We start from the raw sequence: 21,520 nt of genomic DNA, 5'->3' as shown, positions 1-21,520 counted from the left end.
TATTTTGTTGTCTTGTTATTCTAAAGTAATTTGATTATTGTAATTAAAGAAGGATAAAAGCGGAGCAAATTCCCAAAATTGATGTCTCAGGTCAAATTGGCCTATTAGGTAGAAGATGAAATTGTGTATTTCAGCACTTCAGCTCTGCATAATTGATGGGGAACTGTATACTGCCTCTTTGGCTATTCAGCAATAATTCTGTTAGAATCTGCCTGTGCAATCTGAGGTTGCACCATTTATAAATTTCACATTTTATAGATGTAAAACTATCTTAGCGATCCCTATTCTTTATTCTTGTCAATTAATAGTTCAATTGAATGTTGAGGATACATAATAAAAATCTCATCTTGATCCTATGTTGTTTTTCTTTCTTTTTACATTAATAAATCTACTAAGCCAGCTAAACACTAACATATGTGTGGATAAAAAGATAGCCAGCTTTGTGAATGAACATATTGTTTTTTCTGTCTTATCCTTCTCACGGACTGTATGAATATTTGATGAGGCTTCAAATAAAATAAATGAATGACATATGGTTCACTTAAAAACTGTTATATATATATATTTCTTTTAAATTTCTAGTTACTCTTTTAATAGAAGAACTTACAAAGAGTAATTATATATGTATTAAAGATATAGCTAGGTACTATATATGAGATATCTTATAATAGAAAAGAGAGGTTACATAATCGATGAATTTATACACGTCACTGTTAAGGTGAGCATTTTGTTAATGTAAGCAACACCTCATTCATCCTAACTGTATCAATATAGGAAGGTGCAGTTGAGCCTCTTCACCTGTTAATGATCAATAGTAAGATCAATAAAAATTCATATTTTCTCCTTTTTTAAAGAAATTCAAACATTTCACTTATTCAAGTTTATAATTACTTTAATCACAGCAAAAGCATGTTTTGTAAATCATGAAAGTCCATGAATTTAAGTTTCCTTATGTATTTAAGACATTGACTAATGATATTAGCTAAGACATTGTATACAGTTTGGGTTCAATTGTATATAATATTTTGGGCTACTTTAAATAAAGATGTAGCAAATTACTAATTCTCAGATCTACTACTTATGTTCAAATGATGTTGTTGAGACTACTATCCATAAGTAATGAGGCAGGATCAACAAAACAGTGCAGCCAGTCTACTGACGTTGTAAATGATGTCATCATTTTAATCATTGACATTGTCATTGTCATCAGTCATCATATTCTCTTCTATTTGCTTAGTATTTCTGTCTATTTGATCTTATTCTTGAGCAGTATTGCAACTGAGAGAAGAGATGATAAAGAGAAATACTGTTTTGGCTAATTTACCTTCTTAATTTTGCTGGTAACAAAACAGCTGCTAATTTCACTGGTGAAGTTCTGAGGGACTGGTAAACACTAGCTAAAAGTATTAATATGATTATAAACTCAAGCAGCAGTTTTCATGGAAGCCAGTTTTCAGAAAGTTGCTTGTTTCCATGGAATCAAAACAAACAAAAATAAAGTAACATTAATATCTTCTCTTATTTTAAACTTCAAAGTGTAGGGCTTCCCTCATAGCTCAATCAGTAAAGAATTTGCCTGCAATGCAGGAGACCTGGGTTTGATCCCTGGGTCGGGAAGATCCCCTGGAGAAGGAAATGGCAACCCACTCCAGTATTCTTGCCTGGAGAATCCCATGGACGGAGGACCCTGGCAGGCTATAGTACATGGAGTTGCAAGAGTCAGACACGACTTAGTGACTAAAGAGAGAGAGAGAATATCTTGTCTGATGGCTGTTGTGTATATAATTTTAAGCTTCAAAGTGTAGAGATGTTTTCTTATTTTAACCCCTTTACACCTTGACTACATTTTGTTCTGCTTTAATAAAATTCTGATAATTTGCTTAAAGTCAATCATATAGTTGCTAAATCTAGTAGTAGAATCTGCTATTTGTTTTTGTTTCTTTGACTAGTTAGTGGATGCTTTTGTTTCTGATTTTTTATTATATGTATTTGTGTATGTCTATTTGTGTGTTGGGGCTTGCCAGGTGGTGCTGTGGTAAGGAATCTGCCTGCCAATGCAGGAGATGCAAGAGACTCGAGTTTAATCCCTAGGTCAGGAAGATCCCCTAAAGTAGGAAATGGCAACCCACTCCAGTGTTCTTGCATGGAAAATTCCATGGACAGAGGAACCTGACCACTTACAGTCCATGGAACTGCAAAGTTGGACATGACTGAGCATGCACACAGGTATTCACAACACTAAGCCAACAAATCTTTTTGGTAAATAATATGTGAAGATATGTTTATTTTGCATTGAATCAAATTATAATTATCTGTGGATTTGAAATAAACTTTTGAGATTGTTTTGGATTTAATGAAGGGATGTTTCAAAGTTGACCTCCCAAGAGTGTGTCTTTGTACCCCGAACCCGGCAATGTAAAGAAGCATGTAGATGTCTAAAGGGTGAGGATGTGGCATCCTTAGATGTGTGTTTGCTGATGAAAAAGTTGTGGATTACTCATACATTTTGATCAGTAACTTTTTGAGGAAAATTATCTTTTAAAAAACTTTAAAATTTAGTGCCATTACACCTCAGTTGTTTCAATATTAGCTGAGAGATTGTGTGATATGAGTAGTTTTATAGATCTGCAAATCCTAAATTGAGCCAAAGATCAAGAAAAATGTATTTGTTTATCTTCAGAATAAATTTTTTCATAAACGTTAACTTAAAATGAGGGTTTATCTACTTTGTAGAGTATGTATCAGCCATCATGGCCTGGGTTGGGATCCAGGTTCTGTCAACTGAATTTGGTAGGTTTGTTCCCATGTAATTGCCTAGAGTACTCTACTGGAGAAGGTTGTTGAGAGGACATGACCGCCAGATGACCCAAAAGCCAGATCAGGGCAATCAGAAGCTCCTCACCCTCTCCCATCCTTGAAATGTGCATTCCAGGGTACCCACAGTGGGAGCTCTTTTCAACCATACGGCCACCTTGAAGAAGCAATGTGTTTTTGAGACTCTCTGGGAGTTATATGTGACTGAACCCAGTTTAAGGTTTCTATATAAACTTTTAAGATTCTGGTAGGCAAGTGTGGAGATCTGTTCATCTTGCAACTGCCCAAGACAAGCCTGGTGTCTAAGTTCCTTTGTTTGTTAAACCTGCCACCTACCAATCTGAAGCTGTCTACCTCTTCCTACAGTCTCCCCTTGCCCTCTGTGTATGTGGCCAGTTTTAGATTTCATTCAGGAAGTTCCTGAAGTTTTGAACCAACAAGTTCCTCATGTAGTAAGTTGATAGACATCAGCTCTGATTTTGAGCCTCTAGTGGAGATGAGTGATTTGGTTTCTCTGCACTGCTTTCCTTATCTGTAATTTTTATTACTGTAGAGCTACTAATCCCATTTATTCAAAGTTGCTGTGAGGCTTAAATGAGATTGCTCATGTTGAAAGACTTTGCAAACTGCATATTCTGTGTTAGTCCAGTTTTTATGGCTTTTAAAATTTTTATTTTGCCTTTAAAGTTTTGGACTCTAAAGGCATGGGAATATTGAAGGGAGAGCAAGAGCAATAGACAATAATGATAATAGTTATAACAGCATACGTTTCTAACCTGAATTTAGAAGACAACCTTTCCCAGTTAGAGACTGGGAAAATAGGGTATTTTGATGAGTTTTGGAACATTCTATGTTAACCATTCTATGCCTGAGATAGACTGTTTTTAATGATTGAATCTGCACATTTTATCTGTATTAGTCTGATTATGTGGCAGGAAATCAATTTAGGTTTCTACATACTGCAGATAGGAGAGAGACCTGTCAGGGAACAGAGACTCATTAGATTCATGATGGCAGTAGTAGTGATGCAGTTTAAGTGCAAAAGAAGAAAAGAATTATTAACAGTTGCTTTGTTATTGGGAGATGGACAGATTCCTTCTTTTACTACTAATGCACCAAAATTAGTACTTAAAGAAGCTCCAGTTGGATTCTTTATCAGTAAACATCCATATTTGTGACCACAGATACACTTGCATTCAGCTGCATTTTGATTTAGAAAGAAACCAGTCTCGCTCCATTTCACCCTCACTCTGTTTGTGTGTAGGGGGTTACTCTGCATTCACGTGTGAGCTCATGTCTTCATTCTGGAAGTCCCATGACTAAAAATGAATATTTTGATGTGATTGCTTCTGACATGCTTTATTATTTATTAATAACTACTTGAAAATGCCACTCGTGTTTTTGGTGGGATTTTTATGCACGGCACACAATAAATATGGAAAGCATGGAAACAAAGTTTTGCTTTAAATTCAAGCAGTTCTGCAATTAAAAAGACCTTGTATAGCATGGGCGTGTTGGTAAGTTCTTCTGTGCAGCTTCCTAGTAGTATTTAAAGACCCTTTTCATAGCCTGTTTTTCTCTAAACAGGCAGTTCAAATGATCTTTGTCAGTTCTTCTTTGAAAAGAAATTCAATTCACTTTGACTTTTGTCCATAAAAGAATGATCAGTTCTCTAGAAACAGAGGGTGGTAGGCAGGATTTATTCTAAGAATAATTTCATTGCCAGAAACTTTTTTTTTATCAGACTCTTAAAACAATGCAGTGTTTACATTGCCCAAAACTTTTATGTCAATTTTCATATGTGGAAACTTGTATTTTGTGGAGTGTGAGATACTTAGAATGAAAGTAAGCTCAGAAAGTCACAAGGGTATAATGGCTCTTGGTAGTTTGAGTAGGTACCACAGGCTCACTGCTTGTGAGAGTAATAATAATATGTATCATAATGTGAAAAGCCAACACATGGCGTTGCTACATGCCAAACACAGCTAGTCATCTGATAGCTGGCATTGGAAACTCATTATTCTGAGTTCAGAACCACCACACACATTCTATTTTTTATACGTGGTTCCTAACAGGAGGCCTTGTTGAGGAATTGCTTAATATATCCCTGAATTTAATTGTGAATTCTGAAAATTGAAATGATAACAAAAATAAAGTAGAATTATTCTCACGTGGTGGTTTCTCTGCCTTGATTTTCTGGTGAGGAATAGAGTTGGGTCTTGAAGTAATAATCACGGGAACTAAGAAGTCTCTCTGAACATTATATAATCTTTGAGATGAAAATAAAAGGCAAGATTGCTAACTTTACGAGTTGGGAAACAAATGCAAATGAGGAAAGTGACCTTTCTTAAAATCACTACTAAGCCAGTCACTTAAGAAACTAAAAATGTTATCTTATATAATTACTTTTTTCTACATTATTTTCTGTGTTCACGTTCTTGAATTTACTTTTCTGCTTGTGAGAGGCAGTTGAGCATAGGTTAGGATGTGTTCAGAAGGCAGGGCAATTTAGTGGAAGGAATATGGGACTAAAAATTGTCATCCCCATTACACCTCTAGCATGCTGGGTGCCTTTGGGTGACTCACAGAATTGTTCCTTGGTTTGCTTTTCCCATTGACAACTGTGATAACAGTTGTCCTTGTCAAGCTTTGTGAGAATAAAATGGGATGTGGGTTCAAAGGGGAAAATATATTATTTACACATTTTTGAAAGACAAATGTTGTATGGTATAGATGTGCAGCATTATGTAGTACGTATATAAAGTTAAATATGCTGTCCCTGCTGTTCTACAGATCTAGTGTCTTTATGGTCCATCCTTTTATCCTCATCTCATTCCTGTGATTCCTATGATTTACTCAGGCATGCCTATCACTTTAGATGCTGTATTCCGATGACCTCTACATTTATACTGCCAACCTTGACCTCTCTCTTGAGATCAGGTTCTGTAGTGCCAGCCTCCTGCTGGACATGTCCCCATGCACGTCTCTGAACACCTCAGAATGACTGTTTCTAAAATTGAAATCCCATCTGGGTACCATTATGCTTGTCCTGCAGTTCCTTTCATTCAGTCTCTCAAGCTGGGAATTTTGGATTCAATTTTTTTCTTTTTTTTTTTACCTTTGGCATGTCTTTTATTGGTGACCAAATTGTTTAGACTTTGCTTTCTAAAGACTTCTTGAATTCAACCCCTGCTAATTTTTCTGAGCTACTCACAGATTTCGGGCTCCCTTCAAGCCCTTGTTAGACTCAGACATAATGGATTCTTGAAAAACATGTTTTTAAGGGGGAACAATAGATGTAAATATCATTAGGGTGAGGTAAGGGGTGGTGGAAGATGCTGTTCTATTGACAGAAAGCTGAAAATTATTCTGCTTCCTATAGGTGCTCTCCCTGTCTCATTCAATAACCCCCCTTCACTGTGTCTTAGGCTTCTGGACTACGAATGCCAGATTCATGCCAGCCCCAGTTTTTAAACCTTTATAACCATGAACTTGGTTAATCAGGATGGAAAAAAAGAATTTCATTTTTCCTGTCAGTAAAGTGTAGATTGAATGGAGCTTCTGCAGGACATGTTCCATGTTGGAGGGTCTGTTCTTGCAAGTCATCCTAATCCTCATAGAGGGAGCAAAACAGGAAGTGTAATGGGCCAAGAGGAGAGCTTGGACAGGTGAGAGAGCTTGTCCTGAACTGTGACCCCATGAATGAATAGGTTTAAGTCTAAGCTGGATAGAGACCTTCTGGGACCCTGCCTACCACCCTGGTAGGATAAAGGATGGTTCTGCCTTGCAGGTCTCCTTAAGCACTTCCTGAATCTCAGTGCAAATAACATCTGGTGTTTACTTGGCCCTTCTTGCATCAGCATTCCTGACAGGCAGTGAAATGACCAGTAAGTAGCTCTATATCACCATTCCTGGTAAATGCCAAAACATGTGAAACTTAACGAAAAGTCAACAATCATGTGAATTATTAGTCTCTCAAGAGTTTTCCCTATGTTCATTTTTTTTTCTTTTTTCAAATAACCTTCCATATGGCTACCAGAGAAATTTTTCCAAAATGAAGATTGAACAGTTTTTACAAAATAATTTCCCTTCAACTACACTTGCCTTCACCATGTTTTCAACCCTGGTGATGTACATTTTTACCAAGGATATTCAAATATAATCCATTTTTATGTCCTTCCTTTCATCATGGGTCAGTCTTCACATGTCATTTCATCTGAAAACAAGACAAACAAAACCCACAAAAATAATACAGCCTCTCCACCCTTCACGAATCTGACCCCAAAAGCAATGGAAAATACCAGAGGTTTTCTTTTGAGTAACAAATGATGACACTTTCTAGAAATCCTCTTTAAGCATCTCTTCTCTAAAGTTCTTCCTTGTCAGGCAGCTGCTATCCTTTTCTCAGTTTCTTTCTCTCATTATTGGAGCTTAACCTCACTGGGCCACGCCTTTGCTTCTATTGGTGGCTCTGATCATCATTTCCACATTCAATGTAGTTCTTCCTCTGTTTCTCTCCTTGGAGTCCCCATCTATCACCCTGTTCAGCAGGACAAAGGATTTTGCTCAAGCTCTACCTTGAACCAACTCAAGCCTGAAAAGGGGAGGGGAGGGGGGAGCATAATAAATATTTATAATTCAATTTTAATTTGCTTCTATCTATAAGTTAGAATGAAGTTTTGGAATTTGTGAATAATTCACTTGTTTGTAAATTGGAGTAGATTAAAAGTTAACACTAGGTAAATTCTTCTCAGAGTCACATCTTATGTGCCTCCTTGAGGCAGCAGAAGGTTTTGGAGCTCAGAGGAATTGGATTGCATCTCTGCAAAGCCTCTCTTCTCCTTCCTGGAGTCTGGGGAGAAAGTATTACACTAACCATGGCTGAAATTGCAGATTATTGTTATGCTTTTTGTTGTGACTGTGGGATAGAACTGAAGAAGTTTCTTTTTGGAAACACGGAAGTTTCTTTGTCCTGAAACTTTGAACCAGTATCCTGAACCTGATTTCCTTGTCCTGGGTTAGGTGCCTGTTCCTGAATCAGTTACTGTGGACAGGAAGAGGTGATGCTGTGATAGATCAGAATCCTTCTAACACAGAGGAAGCTGTGGGTTAGGAGTGAGGTGGGATGGTTTTTCAGTGGTACATAAGAATTATTATTATTTATTTTAATTTTTGCACCCAGAGATTAAATCGTGGATGATGACAAAGACAAGTATCTGTTACACTGGCACACAAAGCCCTGCCTATCCTATCCAACTTTCCTGCCCAGCTCCATTCTGCAGTGGCTGCTGTTTGGTTTTTCAGCCGTATCATGCCCTTTCACACCTCTCTGCTTTTTCATTAGCTATTTCTATGGCTGGAATGGTTTTCCCTCTCTTCTCTACCTGGTGAAGAAGTTGAAAGTGTTAGTCACTCAGTCATGTCTGCCTCTTTGTGACCCCATTGCCTGTAGCCCGCCAGGCTTCTCTGTCCCTGGGATTCTTCAGGAAAGAATCCTGGGGTGGGTAGCCATTCACTTCTCCATGCAATCTTCCCAAGCCAGGGATCAGACCCGGGTCTCCTTCATTGCAGGTGGATTCTTTACCGTCTCCTCCTGACCAAATGCCATTTGTTTTATGAGCTCCTTCCCTCCAACTGATGTTGGCTACTTTTCCCTCTGTGATCCAAGAACACTTTGTATTTACCTGAAAGAACACTTTGTATTTATGCTGAAAATGACAGCATTTCTTTTATTTTATTAGGATTATTTGTCCCCTCTATTTTATGACTATCTTGAGGGCTTCTCCATGTCTGTGCGTTCCCAGTGATGGACACAAGCCAGATGGTTACATTTTATTCCATAAATTTATGGGGCTGGAAAAGTGGGAACGTTAGATTAATCCCGTAATCTCTGTTTCATCAAGGTAGTTATTCTGAACCTGATTTCTGCTACACTGTTCCGAAAGGTATGCTTGGCAATGTGTGGGAGAACTTTGGGTTGTCACAGTGACTAGGATTGGGTGCCACTGGCATTCTCTGGGGGTAGAACCAGGGGTGTAAATGCTCTGCGGTTCATAGGACAGTCTTCAAGGAAGGATTGTTCTCTCCCAATGCAGGGATCTTCCCCATTGAGAGCTCCTTATCTAGTCTATATGGTCTAGAACATAGAAAAGAGTGGAAGGATTTGATAACAGCAGAAACTGTGTTCTGGGTCCCATCAACCTTTTGCTCACACTTCGAGTAGGAAAACTGTTGTGCTTTGTTGGAAGATGGCTTGAATGATAGGCTTTGTCATGTCCACTAAGTCTGTCCCTGGCTATTTTTCCCATATCCTGTGAGTCTTGAGGTTGGAGCTGCAAGACTAAACCAAAGAGAAGTGCAGGTTAAAAATCTACTCTCCCACTCAAATCTCTTGTCTAGTTGCTCTTTAAACCAGGGGAGAGGGACGTGGGAATTAAGTTCTCTGCATTTCTTTCAAAAATATGGTATGATAATTTGATCTTAACGTTTCATCCAGTGCACAGAAGGCTGAGAGTGACTAATTTCAATGATCTTTTTAAAAATCTATTTATAGCAAGCCTTCTGGCTATAGATATCAATGTGTAAGGTAGCGCATTGATTTAAATCCAGTTTTCTGTCATAAGGTGTCAGAAAAGCTAAATGGCTCTATCATGGTCTCTTAGGTCCTTTTTTCGGAAGGACATCTTTCTGTTCTGTTTTGACACTGATGTGGCCATGGTATCCAGGATATAGGAAGAGTGTGAGCAGAAAACTTGGAAGCTCACTTCTTCAAACAGGCTTTTTTGACAGGCTTCTTTGATTCCTTGTCTCAAAGACATTTTTGAAAAAAGATCCCTGAAATACAAGCTCAGTCATTCATGTGGTTTACTGTCTGTGTTATGTGTAGCAAAAAGTGTTTTTTAAAGAATTTACCAGGAGAGTCTGGAGCTTGATATTTATCAGCAATTACTTGTAATGTTTCTGAAAGATGTTGCCTATAAAGGATAAAGGACCACATTCTAGTCTATTTACTGTTTGTTTCCCTTTTTAGATACTCCCAGAAGTATAAAAGCCTCCACTGCTACAGCTGAACAGTTTTTCCAGAAGCTGAGAAATAAACATGAGTTTACTATTCTGGTGACCCTAAAACAGACCCACTTAAATTCCGGAGTGATCCTTTCCATTCACCATTTGGATCACAGGTATGTGTGACTGCTGGAGTTTCCTGTGTTTTCATTTTATATAGTGAAATTAACACATTAAAGAGAACTAAATAAAAGTGAGATAACAGGGTTGGTTTAAAACAGCAAGAATAATTTTGCTATATTATGCAAAATCACAAACACAGGTAATTGAGATCAGCCTAAAAGCAGAAGGAGCTGCTGTTTTTGGTGTTGCTAAGAGCATACAGAAGTTACCATTTTATTAAAACCCATTTATTAATCACTAACTTCTTCATGAGATATGCTATTCAATGTTAAAGTCAAGCAAACTTCTTAATTGATAAACAGATAGCCACAAAAATACTGTATTCTATTTCTTTAAGATATTGCTTGGGCTTAGAGTTTAATAGTCTTAAAATTTTAATCATGGACAAATACATTCTTTTTCAACATGTTCTTAGACTGTGATAGTTACAGCTATTCTTGGATGTGTGTTGAATCAAAATGCTATCTGGTATTTCCTAGTTTCTCGCACATGTGAGAAACATGATTTGGGAGCTGGTGGGAGTAGTGAGGAGGAGTGGAGAGGGAGAAGAAAAAATTCATTCATGACACTTAGAATGTACATAAATTGCTGCTAAATAATATCAAGCAAGTTAAAGTGATTCCTTCCTGAAAGAATAGCCAGGGTTCTGACAATGAAATTTCTTTCATGGTTCATATTTGAGTACCCACTTTGTGACTCTTGGGGGACCTTGGGGCAAATTACATAACCTCAGTTTCCTCATCTATAGTACAGGGATAGTAATAATACCTTCTTCATAGATTGTTGTGAGGGTCAAAGAGTTTATATATGTAAAGTGTTTTACATATGTAATGGATTTAATGTGATGTGAGCAGAAACCTCTTTTCCTGGTTTCCCTTATGAGAGATGGGACAGTCTGGGACTTTGCAAATCTTTGCTAAACACTGAAGGCCAAATATATGTGGAGAACAAAATATAGAAAATCGACTCATAGAATAGGGTTTCTGATCACATTCTGCCTAGATTACTCACAGTATTTAAGATCCCATCTAATTTTATCTTTAACCCCAAAGGATTATGGTAACATCTCAAGCCTCTCACTTGGGTTTTTTTCCTCCCAGGTTTTGCCTTGTTTTTCAGAGGAGGATGTCACCCAAACATTCACTGAGTAGTTGACTTAGTAAAAAGGGAGAGTTCCATCTCCCAAGGATTCACTAGGATTTTCCCTCTTGGTGTGTTTCTGTTCCTTGTCTTCAGGTGATTGATATCAGGGGAGTTCCTTGCTTATACCACTGTGACCCTGCCCTTCTCCACTGGGCGTTGGGCAACATGATTCACATACAGCAAAGGATATTGTTCCTTCACAGAGCAGCCTGATTTATTTCTGATTATTTCTGTTTGCTAAGAAAATTTCCCCTGTATTTCAGGCACTATATTTTTCTGCCCTGTGGCTTTTCCCCACTACCCCATTTGTAGATATTGAAAGGATGTGGTAGGGTCCAGCTGCTTGCTGCTCAAAAGCCAATAAACAGGCCAGGTTGGTGGAAAGGAAAGTTTGCTTTATTTCAGATGCCAGCAACTGTAAACGGGGCGGATTCGGATGGCTATCTGTCCAAAAACCAGCTCCTCCCCACTGGCAACCAGTGGGGCAAGAGCTTTTATAGACAGAAGGGGGCTACGTGCAGAGACAGCACAGCCAGCTCCGACAGTCATCTTCAAATTGGTCATCAGTGGTCTGACCAGTGTCATCTTGGTTGTTTTAGGTGTGGTTAATCTTCAGTTTCAAGGTCCACTTGTTCCCTTTTCTTTGAGACCAATTCTCAAAATCGTGGCAGCTTATGTCCAGGGCACAGTCTTGTCATCATGCAGTTAACTTCTCCGCCTGGTGTTTTGGTATCTGTAAGATAGCTCACTGGATATGCCTCAGAATATTATCTATAGCTCTTGAGAAAGTGCTAGAGGTCCTTGACTTTGCTTAATGACTGCATTATTATTTGGTTTCCTTTGATTGTTTTCTTTTGTTTCCATCTGTTCTCACTTTTCTGATTAAACTTATTCTTTGACTAAAGTTTTCCACAGACAAAAGGCAGGCAGAGGACATGGTGGGGAGAGCAAAGACCGCAGGGTCCTGCTTTGTTTCATAGGGATGTGAAACTCGCCCATCCTTCTTCCAGGTGACACCCTCAAAACCATCCCTTCTAAATGGACAATGTTTTGTTTGGTCCTTGGGTTGAATATATTAACTCTACAAATGCTTGACCAGCATGGATTTCATATTATCTATGTACTTTCTATCTGATGCTTCTTACAACAGTTTCAAATTTTTTTTTTTTAGCACCTTAGACATAGTAAGGGTATATTGATATCCCCAGCCTTTATCAGATAGGTCCTTGAAGGCAGATTGGTGTCAGACAGATCCTTTCTTACTGTTCCTATAAAGTAGACTTGTTAAAATGATATGTAGGGCTTTATATTGACTTATTTCAATTAAAAATAATGTTTACTTTTTTCAAATTAGCATAGCGGTGTATTTTCATTGTAGAAAAATTGGAATACTGGTAAGTATAACAAAGAAATAGGAGAACTCATACAAATCATATCACCCGAAGAAGACTATGTTGAAATTGTCATATTTTAATCCAGAATTGTCTTTGTACAGAGATATGCCGTATTTTGTTTGATCAATTTCTTACTTGTGGGTACTTAACTCATTTCTTTTTTAACTTTAATAAATAGCACCAACGTGAATATATTTATATGAATCGTTGTGCTTAGCTCTCATGCTTTCCAGTTATTCTTGCTAAATTTATTATTAATTATTCATTTATATTATCTATAAATTTGATAACATTTACATAAATAAATACTGCATTTGAGATATAGGATATTTTTTATAATATTAAAATCATCTGTATTGGTAATTCACTTTCTCATTTGCTTAGCAGCAGCAGCAGCAGTAAGCAAATTATTAAAGGCTTATCATGTGCCAGGCAGGGTGCTCAGTGCATTCCATGTGTTAATTCCTGTTATCATCATGTATTAGATAATGGTTCAGAGTATGGACCTGGAGCTGGACTGTGTGCATTCCAGTCATAGCTCTAAGACTGACTGGCTTTGTGACTCATGTAAATTTCATACCTCTTCTGAACCTCAGGTTCCTCATCTGTAAATTCATATAAAGTACTTGATAATCCTAGAGAAAAAATTCCACAGAAGTCGATCTTATGGCAAAGTCATTATTCTCATTATCATTTTACAGATAGGAAAAATAAGCATTAGAGATTAAGTTGTCACCGTATAAAGATACCAAATAGTTATTGCCTATATTCCCCACACTGTGCATTGCATACTCATGACTCATTTATTTTATAACTGGAAGTTTGTACCTCTGAGTCTCCCTCACTTATTTATCTCCTCCCCTCAAACCCTCTCTACTCTGACCACCACCTGTTTGTATCTATAACTCTGTTTTGTTATGTTGATTGTTTTAGGTTTTACATTCCATATATGAGTGAAATCATGCAGCATTTGTCTTTCTCTGACTTATTTCACAGTTGGCATCATTCCGATTCTTGAGTCCAGAATTTTTAACCTGTCCACTGTGATAGCTCCTGACCTCATGTTACCCTCCCAAACCTTGTGCTTTGTTGTGTTTTTTTTTCCCTATTATTATTGCTGACATTATCTTTCTTTCCTTAAGTCTTATTCACACTGGTCTCTTTAGTTTCATCATTTCCTGAATGCTTGTTTATTCTCTGCTGATTTTTACAAAAGATTAAAGTGGTATATAGAGAGATATCTATCTGGGCTTCCCTGGTGGCTCAAACGGTAAAGAATCTTCCTGCAATGTGGGACACCCAGGTTCGATCCCCTGGAGAAGGGAATGGCTACCCACTCTAGTATTGTTGCTGGAGAACTCCATTAACAGAGGAGACTGGCAGGCTATAGTCCATGGGGTGGCAAAGAGTTGGGCACAACTGAACAACTAACACTTTCACTTTTACTTTCATAGAGATATGTACAGGACAATAAGATAAAAATAAAATGAAATATACAAATTAGGGCAAAGAAAAAATAGACACCCAGTTGGGTGATTAAGGAAATGCAACTATTCTTAATTTTGAGGGCAGAGACGTATTTCTCCTATGACCTATTTTTTTTTTTTTAGTTACTCAGCTCTTTTATTTTCATTTAACTTTTGAAGCCTCCTGTGACCTTTTATGGGAAAATGTATTGAGTGCCTTTAAAGGATCAAGTTCAGAAGACCTTGTGTCAACTGGTTGCATTACCACACAGTGCGCTTCAGAAAAATCAAGTCTATAACAATGCCAGTAACATGCATCTATGTTGAGGGTGTTTGAAGCAATACTGCCTGCAAGGCCTTAGACAGTGTGCACGAAACTTCTGTGCAACCAAGTTTTACTGCTCAAGATGACAATAGCACCTCCTGTATGAAATCCTGATAAAATACCTTGTCTTCCAGGCAATAGTCCACATAGATTGCTTTTTCAAATGTCTTGAAAATATTAAATTCAAGTTAGACTTCTCTGATATATCCCAAGTTAGAGTTATTCTTTGTTGACAGTTAAGTGAGACTTAGTATTGAGCTTCAGCAGCAATTGAGTTGGAGGAAATACTGGCATTTTTTTTTTCAAAAATTGAGGAGCCAACAAGGACATGCCCGAACAGAAGGTACCTATGTTTGGCTATGGTAACTGAAGTAGGTGATTCCCAAGGCCAGGGCCAGGCTTTTCCTGGGGAAGTAGCACAAGTTCCACTCTCAAGTACTGATGGATGAATCCTCTAGAATGTGGAAGTTTTAATTATGCTGCAAATTTGAAACGTTACATGTAATACTTATAGTGAATTTTACAAATTAGGAAAAATCACAAAGAAGGAAGCAAAAATCATCAGTAATTTTACTCTACTGGGGATCAGATCAGATCAGATCAGTTTTTACTAATACTTTCAGTTATACATGTCTATTTAAAATGAATAGATATACTATTTAAAATAGTATAGCCCTAGAGAAGGAAATGGCAACCCACTCCAGTACTCTTGCCTAGAAAATTCCATGGATGGAGGATCCTGGTGGGCTACAGTCCATGGGGTCACAAAGAGTCGGACATGACTGAGTGACTTCATGACTTCACAACTATTTAAAAAAGTGAATCACACTGGACATAATATTTTATAGCTTTTTAAAATTTAGCAAAGTATTTTGAGGATTATCCCATGTGAATAAACATTTGTTTATAATCTATTTGTTAAAGACCAAAGAGTATTCCATTGCCGGATGTAAAGGAGGAGTGCAGGAGGAAAAGATTGGGAGTTTGGGATTAGCAGATGCGAACTGTTACATATGCAATGGGTAAACAATGGCCTGATATACAGCACAGGGAACTATATTCAATATATTGTGATAACGTAATGAAAAAGAATATGTATGTGTAACTGAATCACTTTGCTGTACAGCAGAAATGAACACAGCATTGTAAATCAAGTATACTCCAATAAAATAAAAAAAAGCCAAACGAAGTATCTCCAGAGTGTTAAATTTTAATCAGTAGAACTATCTGAGGTAGCCACTAAGATGACTAGTTTGCAAAACATATCCTGGATAAGTGAATACATTTATGTGCTTCATGGGATGGTCAGCTGTAAACTAGTTAAATGTTGAAGAATGGCCATCAGAATAAACAAGAGATCTGTTATCCTTTACCTGGAAGTGATTAGATGTGGGTCCAGCTCTCCATCACATCTGTCTTAGTTCACAGAAGAGCTCTTCCTGCTTATTTCCTAGTTGCTTTTGGGGATGGTTGTGGTGAGGTGGTAGCACTCCGCTGACTTTGAGTTCTTGACTGCTTGGTAGAAAGCAAGAACTTGAATGATTCCCTATTAATAAGGCTCTGTGAGTTCAACCACATAGTGCCTGCTATGGAATAAACCCTAAATAAACATTAATGTTACTACTAGAGATGAGATGCTGCTGCTTCCCTGATCCTCATGTCAGTGCCTGGCTTCACTTTCATTTCCATGCGATTGATGATAGTGAGTTCCAAGATATCTGGCTATTTGCGGCTTGCTCTGATGCCAGATGCAGTAAGGAGAATCAGAGAGAAATAGAGGCTGTGGGTTATGTCAGCTCCAGCACTGGCAGAGATGAAGAAAAGCGGCATCATTCAGCAGGAGTATAAATGCCGGGCACAGAGGCCTGTCTGCTCATCATCTATGTGTCATTCCCTTTCTTTCTGCTCATCCAAAGCGTGTTCACACTCCAGAACTTCACGCAGTGCTCCATGAAGCTTTTACTGACCTTCCCAGTCTACATTCATCACTTCCTCCATGAACCTCCAATGCCTTTTTGAAATTTGGACCACTCCTTTTGCCATTCTAACATATAACATCTTACCTTGTTTCAATGTTTCACATATATACATATGTATTATTTATGTATGAGACACTAGAAATATCATTTACTGCCTTTGATCACAATCATAGCAATTATTTATTGAAGATTTAAAAAGTTAAAATTTTAAAAAATTGGTAACACATTCTGTGGTTCAAAATTGAAAAGACACCATAGGATATAGAGAAAAAAGGCTACCTCCATCCATGTCCATGGGTAATTGATTTCTGTCCCTGGGGCCAACCACTATTATCCTTAAAAGACATTTTGAAAATAAGAAAAACATAAACAGGAAAATATCTCTCAGCCCATCAGTGGTGTGCTAGAGTGGGCTGGTACTGGCTGACAGGAGTTGAAACTTTGTGAGCTGACTGACATTACTGCTGTAGCTTGAAGAAGGCTATGGACATCAGCAAGTGCTACAGAGCAGAGCTTTTTAAAAAATATGCATTTTTATTGATTATTCTTTTTTTAATGAGTCCACTTTTTTATATTTTCTATCTTCCCTAAAGAAATGGATAAATGAACCAGTATCTCAGAATTATTTCTCTAGAGAACAGAGAGCCAAACGTTAAACATTTGCCAGTGTCACTGTGTGTAGTTCTGGCATCTAGAGACAACCACAACAACTCTCCAGGATGTAGCTTTCTAATCCTTTTCCCAGGTGTACTTATGCATTTGTGTGAAATTGTATGTAGCTGACAACATTGTTTTATTAGATTTTTTTTTCCCTTTGTTGTGGAGGATTACACATAAAGTTTGCATACTCCGTTTCGCCTGCCATGCTGTCATGCAAAGTTAGATGCTAAATAAATATTTGGTGGATGAAGAAATGAGTGAAAGATCAAGAGAAAGATCATCATGACTGGACCAGGAATCGTAAATGACATGAGGAAGTTTTCTCCAGGCTAGGGCAAATGATCTGGAGAATGTTCAAATTGCCCTATTGATGCAGGGTGCCTAATCTGTCCTGAAATGTCATTAGCTCTAAGCATGAGGATTTCACTAACTGGCAGGTCCTGCCTCCAAATGACAAGTTCTTAGCGAATAAGGACACCTATAATGAGCTACATGGCAACATCTTAGCCACAGTGTAAAAACTGGAAACCTAATCACACAACTTTGTTGGTTTGGACATAGGAGACTAATGGATGTGCTCTGGGTTCGGGGGTGTCTGAAGTGAGCTAAAAGCAGGATGGAAGTGGAAAAGGCAGGCATCACAGTATCTTGGGATTGAAAGTGGGCTTAAGTCACATCTTGGTATTGAAACACAGCTTGAAACAAAGTGGCATCATTATGAAGCTGCTAGGAACCTTGTCAGGGCTTCCCTAGTGGCTCAGATGGTAAAGAATCTTCTTGTAATGCGGGAGACCCAGGTTCAATGCCTGGGTTGTGAAGGTCTGCTGGAGTAGGGAATGGCTACCCACTCCAGTATTCTTGGAGCTTCCCCGGTGGCTCAGACGGTAAAGAATCTTCCTGCAACATGGAAGACCCGGGCTTGATTCCTGGGTTGGAAGAAAGGAATGGCTACCCCACTTTTGCTCATTAGCAGTACCCTGGTGCACTGTGTGTAGGATCTTATTTGGTCTCCCAACCTGAGATGCAGGTTTCAAATGATGTTTTCAAGTAGGAGCTGCTATTAAAAACTGGACCACAAATGTCATGTGAATACAGTGTAAAAAGGCTGTTGGCTCTTCTGTCATGTCTGTATATGTTTAACCAACAATAGTTTTACCTAAAAAAAACAGACAGTAACATACGGTACTTTATGTCTGAAAGAATTAAGACCCTTAGGCAGATCAAAGGAGTTTTCTCATCATTACAGTTTTCTGACTATTGTGTTTTGAAAGGAATAAAAAAAGACTATAGAGAAATAATTCTATGATGTTAGTTCACTTACTTATGTATACCAGAAACATAGAAGAGAAATATGAAAACAGTAAATACTCATTGAAAAGTGAAAGTATATTTGTAAGTAAAAATGCATAATAAAATTTCCCCAAATTCCAAAAGGACTGTTTTGTTTTTCCATTTTACAAAACTACAGTTTCTTCAGAATAAGTAAAATCCTTTTGTTGTCCTTTGGTGCTGATTTGGTACAGTCCCCTAGATTATATTCTGTGATTTATAATACTTCTCTTAAGATAGTCTTGGGATTTATATATATAAATTGATTTTCATGAGATTAATATTAGAAAATTTCCTGATATGCAGATATTATCTATGCTTCTAACTTTGAATGTTTTGCAAATAGGATACATGGAAATAATTTATGGCAGTAGGTGTGCAACTATATACAGAACTGTCTTGCAGTTTGACATGGTCTTCTATATTAATAAAGTTAAGGTGAAATAAATGAGATTTTTTTCAACTCTCTTAGTAGTAATTATTGTACATTTTGAATGAGTAAGAATGTTTTTATGTATGAGGCTGATAAAATATGTCTTAATATTTGTGAGTGTTTGTCATGTATTAAGCCATTTCTTACTTGATATTACTCAGTAAAAATTAAATTTACTGGCAATATTTGCTTGGCTTAATGGTTCTGAACTAAAAGATGACTGTTTATTTTGGATAAAATTACCAGACTGATGTTATAGTTACTATACTCTTTATTTTTTGGTTGCACTTTACTTAATAAATAACATTAAACATAATAGGATTTATAAATTAAAATTTCAAACCCAAATTCTACATAATTAAAAAAAACTGCCCTTATATTGTGTTCTCTTTAAGTGTGTTTCAACATTATTATTTATCTCTAACAAAATTGCATCTTTAATTATTAGGAAAGTTGCAATATATATTCTAATGTGGTTAAACCTACATATACCATTCATTATAAGGCAGGGTGAGTTGCTCATCAAAGAAACTCAGTTGAAGTTAAGACTCAGCAAGCAAATGAGATTTCTCTTATTACTTATATGTACCAAATTTTTATATAGGTTAAGTGATAGAATATAGAGAGCTAATATAATATAATAAGCTAGTATAATATAGTTAATTATAGAGAGGTTATTTCATGGAGCACAGATCTCTTTCTCATGCTGAAGAAGCAAGGCATTCTTCTTCTGGTCAGCATTCCATTCTTTCTTCAGAGCCAATGAGTGAATCCATTGGCTGCTGCTGCTGCAACTAACCATGGACTAAGCAGCCATACTCACAGCCACACATCACATGTGTGGGTTATTCACTTCCCTAGACAGAGATGAAGAGGGCCGGGGTATTTCTAGGTTCCTTCTTGTTTTGACCATATCCAGTTATCAGGCCTCAAATAGCTTGGGCCATTATGAGACCCTTCTGCGGCATCCATCTTGTACCTTGTTCACTCGGCATGATAGAATACCAGTCCCTTGGCTGTATTGGCCCATGTATCTACTAAAATACAGTTTGCTACTAATTATTTTAAGGTATTTTTCTTACACTAAAAATACTTCTAATAATTAAATTTTTAAAAATATGATTCTTCACTTGGGAATGGAAACTTTCAGAATGGTATTTTAATTCTTTTTTTTCCTTTAATAAGCCCTTGAGATTTTATTATTTTCACTTTCATCATTTTTGATGATGCTGACATGTTTAAATTTTAGGGGGAAGCAGCTCTCCCAGATTGCCTTCAAGTAATAAGTTTATGACTAAATGATTTACCTACTGTGTTTCATATAGAATCTTTATGAAATGATATTGAAATGAATGAAGGTTTTTTTTTTTTCAGTTATTACCCCAGAATTTGTCTAGGATGAATTCTAAGAAATGCAATTTGTTGGGTAACTGGTTATAATAGATTTTTCCTGTATGTTAGATAATATTTTTTTTTTCTTTTTAGATACGCAGTGTCTGTGTGTGCATGCTCAATTGTGCCTGACTCTTTGTGACCCCATGGACTGTAGCCTGCCAGGCTCCTCTGTTCATGGAATTCTATAGGCAAGAATACTGGAGTAGGTTGCTGTGCCCTTCTTCAGGGGATCTTCCAGACCCAGGGATTGAACCTGGGTCTCCTGCACTGCAGGCATATTCTTTATCATCGAGAGCCACTAGGGACTAAACTATCAAAATAAGAAAGTGATGAGTTAGAATGGACTGTGACTATAACCAACTACTATGGCTATTTCAATCAATGCAAAAAAAAAATAGAGGAAAACAACAGAATGGGAAAGACTAGAGATCTCTTCAAGAAAATTAGAGATACCAAGGGAACATTTCATGCAAAGATGGGCTCAATAAAGGACAGAAATGGTATGGACCTAACAGAAGCAGAAGATATTAAGAAGAGGTGGCAAGAATACACAGAAGAACTGTACAAAAAGATCTTCATGACCCAGATAATCATGATGGTGTGATCACTCACCTAGAGCCAGACATCCTGGAATTTGAAGTCAAGTGGGCCTTAGAAAGCATCACTATGAACAAAGCTAGTGGAGGTGATGGAATTCCAAATAGCTCAGGATTTGACCCATTTCAAATCCTGAAAGATGATGCTGTGAAAGTGCTGCACTCAAATGCCAGCAAATTTGGAAAACTCAGCAGTGGCCACAGGACTGGAAAAGATCAGTTTTCATTCCAATCCCAAAGAAAGGCAATGCCAAAGAATGCTCAAAGTACCACACAATTGCACTCATCTCACATGCTAGTAAAGTAATGCTCAAAATTCTCCAAGCCAGGCTTCAGCAATACGTGAACTGTGAACTTCCAAATGTTCAAACTGGTTTTAGAAAAGGCAGAGGAACCAGAGATCAAATTGCCAACATCCGCTGGATCATGGAAAAAGCAAGAGAATTTCAGAAAAACATCTATTTCTGCTTTATTGACTATGCCAAAGCCTTTGACTGTGTGGATCACAATAAACTGGAAAATTCTGAATACCAGACCACCTGACCTGCATCTTGAGAAACCTGTATGCAGGTCAGGAAGCAACAGATAGAACTGGACGTGGAACAACAGACTGGTTCCAAATAGGAAAAGGAGTACATCAAGGCTGTATATTGTCACTCTGCTTATTTAACTTATATAGAGAGTACATCATGAGAAATGCTGGGCTGGAAGAAGCACAAGCTGGAATCAAGATTGCTGGAAGAAATATCAGTAACCTCAGATATGCAGATGACACCACCCTTACGGCAGAAAATGAAG

The 21,520-nt window shown here is 37.5% G+C and overlaps 1 protein-coding gene across 2 annotated transcripts in view; it reads left to right on the top strand.

The window, feature by feature from the left end:
- The window catches only part of NELL2 (neural EGFL like 2), a 460,840-nt gene that overhangs the window by 122,294 nt on the left and 317,026 nt on the right, over positions 1–21,520 (top strand). For both annotated transcript variants that reach the window (XM_070369964.1, XM_070369963.1), the window contains exon 4: positions 9,845–9,995. In XM_070369964.1, the coding sequence (XP_070226065.1) occupies positions 9,845–9,995 (151 nt within the window). The remainder of the gene's footprint in view (positions 1–9,844; positions 9,996–21,520) is intronic.

Source organism: Bos mutus, chromosome 5 (genome assembly GCF_027580195.1).
Source record: "Bos mutus isolate GX-2022 chromosome 5, NWIPB_WYAK_1.1, whole genome shotgun sequence".
In the NCBI taxonomy this organism is placed as follows: domain Eukaryota; kingdom Metazoa; phylum Chordata; class Mammalia; order Artiodactyla; family Bovidae; genus Bos; species Bos mutus.
The sequence above is the reverse complement of the archived record's forward strand: the minus strand, read 5'-3'. Positions and strand labels throughout refer to the sequence as shown.